Raw genomic sequence first — 6,135 nt, 5'->3', positions numbered from 1 at the left:
AAAATAAATAAATAAATAAATAAATAAAACATCCTTTCTAAAAGGTAAAAAATAAAATCTTTGTAACCCTTTAACACCTTAACATGTAAACGGTTTATATACAGACTTGGACTAAAATAAGGAAGAATAGAAACGTGGTCTTTTTACTCTTGAGTTTTTCAACTTTAACAATTCCTTATCTAAGTGTTAGGCCCATAGCACTTTCTTGCTCTTGCAGATGCTTTTCTGCCTTCTCCACCCACCTGCATCTGCATTGTATTGAGGAGGCCATGCCATCCTATCTGGCCGTTTTTTGAGCAAAGCACTTCAATCTCTGTTTACTTCGGTAGTCTCATCTGTAAACAACAGGATTGAACCCGATCACCTGGTTTTCTGATTTGATGTGCTGCTACATAATTCTGGTATTATAGAAGGTATGCTTCTTTTCATGAGGATTTTAGTTTGGATCATATTAAGTCTTCCTTTTTTCTTTTAGTGAAAATTTGAGGGAGTTACTTTTGAATACAAAAGCTCTCAGAAAAGTTTCAAATTTTAAAACCAAACACTTTTGTTATACGGAAACTCTAAGGTTGATTTTTTTTTTTAAACTCACCTGAAATTTTATTAATGATACTGTAGAAAAGCTGTCACAAGTAGCTATCCATTTCTTCTTGTATATTCCATGGAAATTCTCCAAAGTAAGGCTAAAATTATGTAAATCCTTAAAATCATTCCCTGAAATAAATATTCATTGGTACTGTCATTGTTCTAAATAATTCATTTTGGGAGTTAGTAATCTAACTGATGCTTCTTATTACTTGAGTACTTCATACACATTTCCTTAGTTTCTTTTCACTTTTTAAAAATTATAGATTCCTTTAATATCTCTGATCTCTTATGAGTTTATCCTTTTACTAATTTTGTATCTAATTTTGTCTTTTCAGGTGAGGTATATCTGTTCAGCTCTGGGTTGTCGCCAATGGGATAGTGATGAAATGGAACAAGAGGAAGACATCCTGCTTCTACAGCGTACCCAAAAAACTGTTAGAGCTGTCGGACCTCGCAGTGGCAATGAGAAGTGTGTATTCAGATAGTGTTGCTGTTGGTATTATTTAGAAATACACCTAATACCAAAATTTATCAGACTTCTGTTTTTGGAAATTTTTGACTATTTTGTTGCCTTAAAAGCATATTATGCTTTTTTTTTGAGATGGAGTCTTGCTCTGTCCCCCAGGCTTGAGTGCAGTGGCTCAATATTGGCTCACTGCAGCCTCCGCCTCCTGGGTTCAAGCGATTCTCCTGCCTTAGCCTCCTGAGTACCTGGGATTACAGGCACGTGCTACCACACCCAACTAATTTTTGTATTTTTAGTAGAGATGGGATTTCACCATGTTGACCAGGCTGGTGTCAAACTCCCAACATCAGGTGATCCAATGTGGGCCCTAAAATAAAAATGGTTTCATGTTTATTAACAAATTCTGAACTGAACTTCTCACCATATGCTTCAGGATATGGTAACCACAGGGGTTCTCATATGATGACTATTTATTAGTTTAGTCTCAGGTTAATGATGTTTTTTTTTTTTTTTGAGACGGAGTTTCACTCTTGTTGCCTAGGCTGGAGTGCAATGGCATGATCTTAGCTCACCACAATATCTGCCTACCGGGTTCAAGCGATTCTCCTGCCTTAGCCTCCCGAGTAGCTGGGATTACAGGCATGTGCCACCATGCCTGGCTAATTTTGTATTTTTAGTAGAGACGGGGTTTCTCCACGTTGGTCAGGCTGGTCTCGAACTCCCAGCCTTAGGTGATCCACCCACCTCAGCCTCCCAAAGTGCTGGGATTACAGGCGTGAGCCACAGCACCCAGCCTAATGATATTTTTTATAGCAATCTCATCACTCTAAGTTCTTTGAATACAGAAAGATGTTAAGAGAAAATTGATGTGTTTCTTTGAGCTTGAACCTATTTGACTCTCTAATTACATCTAGTAGGTAGTTTCATAGTTTGTCTCATTATCCCAATTTAAAAATAATAATCATTTTACTCAATTTTCTTGAACTATTAAAACATTTCTTTAGCCTAATTCCTTTCTGTTCCCCTCTTTAAATAATGAACGCCCTTATGTAATTTTTATATTTAAATATGTGATTAAAAAATGTGATACCTAGATTAGATATATTGATCCTACATCAAATGCTTGATTTTTTTTAAACCTAATATTTAAGTTTTAAATTGCCTATATAGTAAAAATAACTTTAGATTCCATCTTTATCTTTTGAAAATGAACCAGACTTTCGGGTTTTGTCTGATCCAATGCAATGTAATTCAGTTTCCTTTCCTGAAAACTGTTTTCTCAAACTCAGTTACGAATGCATTTATTCTTTCAACTTTGGACTATGAATAGGGCTTTGCATTTGCAGACAACTTGACCTTCTTTATCCTGACTGGATTTTGTTTTTTAAGTGTTTGAGTGCTTACTGGGAGCTCAGCTACCATAGCAGCAGATGCCCAACTTAACAGAATTTTGAGTTACCAGAATAGGAAGGATCTGGGTTTCTAAGATCCATGATTCTTTAAAATATAATTATTTCCATAAATGTCAGAATTCTTAACTATGCCCTTTTATATCTAAGTGATAAGACACTATACTCTCAGTAGTTGAGTGATTTTTCAATTTACTAATTATAGAGGAAACCTTATTACTGCCACTTTATGGATAAAAGTGCTGAAACTTACTTAGGAAAGGGTAAATGACTTGCCACATCTTGTTCAGTGGAGATCCAAGATTGGAGCTGAGGAGGTATGACCTTCACAGGGTTGATATCCTGGATCACATTGCCTTTTTGAGGCCATGTTTTAGTGTGAATTTAAGACTGGTTCATTCATCTTGACTTTTACAGTGGTTTATGAGGGCATAATTTTGCTGTAAATGAAATGTATCCTGCCTTTAATCAAGAGGTAAGGCAGACTGTGTGCTACCTCATTTTAAGGTGACATTGATGTGTTTTGGGAAAATCACTCTGATGTAGAAGTACAAACATTTGTAAATTTTTGAGAGAAAATCTGTCCCTTAGCTGTTGTAAGGGATACGTCAGTCAGTCCACAACCCTCAAAACCATTGTGTCTGAAGGGTCAGAACAAAGTTCTTGTGGGCCCTCTTGTGGCGTGAATCAGCAGAGCACTCTTTTCCAGAAGGTTATGTTGACTTGTTCTTTTTCTCATCACATAATTTTAGTATTTGCTTCTTCAGTCTAGAAGAGTTCTATATTATTTTGTCCCTTTATTTAAATGTAAATTTCTAAAACACACCTTTATAAATTTAAGGTGGAATTTCAGTGTTGGCCACTTTGAACTTCGGTATATTCCAGACATGGAAACGAGAGCCGGATTTATTGAAAGCACCTTTAAGCCCAATGAGAACACAGAAGAGTCTAAAATTATTTCTGATGTGGAAGAACAGGAAGCTGCCATAATGGACATAGTGATAAAGGTTTCGGTTGCTGACTGGAAAGTTATGGCATTCAGTAAGAAGGGAGGACATCTGGAATGGGAGTACCAGGTACCTAACATCACTGAGGATTTATAAATATGGTTCTTCCTCTCCCAGTCTGACCAAACTTATTGATCAGGTAGAACGAAATTACTACTACTTGGGGCTCTCAGCTTGTTTTCTGTGCTTTTAGAAATTTGTGATTTTAAATGGTATTTTATGGGTTGGAACTACATAACTACTGCTTGAATTATTTAAGACCTTTTTTCCATTTTTGTTTAGTTTTGTACTCCAATTGCATCTGCCTGGTTACTTAAGGATGGGAAAGTCATTCCCATCAGTCTTTTTGATGATACAAGTTATACATCTAATGATGATGTTTTAGAAGATGAAGAAGACATTGTAGAAGCTGCCAGAGGAGCCACAGAAAACAGTGTTTACTTGGGTGAGTAAATGTATCTTATCTAACGATAGTACACATTGACATCTAGATTGTCTTCTTACACTGTTCCTTCCTACTTCAGGAGTGCCTGTAGTAGTTTCAAATCCTAATATCATCTCTGATTTAGGTTGCCCTTAAGATTTATACTTTGATTTCCATTCCTGCCACTTTCCCACTTGTCCAATTCTGAAATTTGTTTTGTTTTGTTTTGTTTTGTTGGAGATGGAGTTTCACTCTTGTTGTCCAGGCTAGAGTGCGATGGTATGATCTCTGCTCACCGCAACCTCTGCCTCCTGGGTTCAAGCGATTCTCCTGCCTCAGCCTCCTGAGTAGCTGAGATTACAGGCACCTGCCACCATGCCCAGCTAATTTTTGTATTTTTAGTAGAGATGGGATTTCACCACGTTGGCCAGAATATAGTGCACCTGACCTCAGGTGATCCGCCCACCTCAGCCTCCCAAAGTGCTGGGATTACAGGCGTGAGCCACCATACCCAGCCCAATTCTGAAATTTTTAATTACTGTCACATATTCTTTTTCTCTGAGATCTATATTAGAAAGGCTTAGAAATATTCTCATTATATAACATGATTTCAAATTACTCATTAGCCCAAGAATGGTGCCATGCACCTGTAATCCTAGCTACTCCAGAGGCTGAGATAGGAGGATCGCTTGACCCCTGGAGTTAGAGGCTACCCCAAACTATAATCATGTCACTGCACTCCTGCCTGGGTGACAGGACAACACTCTATCTGTTTATATATATTACATATATGTATTACGTATATAATTATTTATATGTAATTACATAGAAAATATATAGTTAGGTATATATCCTCAAAGTCTATAATTTCCTATATTTGTATTTGCATCCATATTAGTTTGTGCCCCTCCCCTCTTTAAGATTAGGTTTATTTCTTTTTTATCAGTGCATCTATACAACTGATCTAAAAAATAAAATTCTGGTGTGCCTCTGGGCAATTGAAAGCCTTTAATATTATAAATTTTGAAAACTCTTGAATCTAATTATTTGAATTAGTCTGGATCATCAAGTACTTATAAAATTCCACAAGCTCTGACAATGTGCCACCCACCTGTCGGTTTGAATGCAAAGCAAAGCAAGAATTTGTATGTTGTTATTTGAGATTGTTATTTGTATGTTGAATTTGTATGTTGTTAATTGTCATGTGTGTTTTGATAGTATTTAACTGAATTGTTAGCAGTATTTCTAGAATTTAGGTAAACTTTCTTGAGAAAGTTACTTAGTCTAAGCTGTTTGTTTTGTGAGAGTACAGTGACTTCCTGTCTTTGAATTTTTCTACTGGAATAGTTTTCCTGTATTACTGAAAATGTGCCATTATTCAGTGAGAAATATCATATGGACCTTGTGTGTAACTTTCCCTTCCTGTTTTTGTTGAATATCCGTTGAGTTTATCTTTGAGTGCTTCAAGCATGTTTCTTCTTTGACAAGAGTTCTGTAGTATATGTAGAAATAACTGGAATTAATGAATTCTATTTAATTAAAAACCTTTTTTAAAAAATCAATGCATAATTGACAATGTTCTGGTTGATTCAGGAATGTATAGAGGCCAGCTTTATCTGCAGTCATCAGTCAGAATTTCAGAAAAGTTTCCTACAAGTCCCAAGGCTTTGGAATCTGTCAATAATGAAAACGCAATTATTCCTTTGCCAACAATCAAATGGAAACCGTTAATTCGTAAGTGAATTGTAAACTTTTCTAAATACTGTTAGCGTTCAGAGACCTAATCCTGACTATCTTTGCCCTAGTTTTGAATACTGCAGAGATAAGAACTGTTATATACTTTTATTGGTAAACCATCATGGTATTTCAGATGTTAATAATGAATTTTTATTATCATTTAGGGCATTATTTCTTGGAAGCAGCAGTTGCTTCTATAAAAGTGTTAATAAAATATTTCTCTTTGAAACCAATGAGAACAAAGATACAACATACCAGAATCTCTGGGACACATTTAAAGCAGTGTGTAGAGGGAAATTTATAGCACTAAATGCCCACAAGAGAAAGCTGGAAAGATCTAAAATTGACACTCTAACATCACAATTAAAAGAACTGGAGAAGCAAGAGCAAACACATTCAAAAGCTAGCAGAAGGCAAGAAATAACTAAGATCAGAGCAGAACTGAAGGAGATAGAGACACAAAAAACCCTCCAAAAAATCAATGAATCCAGGAGTTGGTTTTTT

At 35.9% G+C, this 6,135-nt stretch overlaps 1 protein-coding gene across 1 annotated transcript in view; it reads left to right on the top strand.

Annotated features, from left to right (window-relative positions):
• Positions 1 to 6,135, top strand: part of EIF2AK3 (eukaryotic translation initiation factor 2 alpha kinase 3) — an 83,272-nt gene that overhangs the window by 35,964 nt on the left and 41,173 nt on the right. Inside the window, 4 exon segments of the mRNA XM_017857577.1 lie at positions 924 to 1,057; positions 3,305 to 3,539; positions 3,753 to 3,915; positions 5,488 to 5,628. Coding sequence (XP_017713066.1) covers positions 924 to 1,057; positions 3,305 to 3,539; positions 3,753 to 3,915; positions 5,488 to 5,628 — 673 coding nt within the window.

This window comes from Rhinopithecus bieti, unplaced genomic scaffold, assembly GCF_001698545.2.
Source record: "Rhinopithecus bieti isolate Rb0 unplaced genomic scaffold, ASM169854v2 scaffold_46389, whole genome shotgun sequence".
Lineage (NCBI taxonomy): Eukaryota > Metazoa > Chordata > Mammalia > Primates > Cercopithecidae > Rhinopithecus > Rhinopithecus bieti.
The sequence above is the reverse complement of the archived record's forward strand: the minus strand, read 5'-3'. Positions and strand labels throughout refer to the sequence as shown.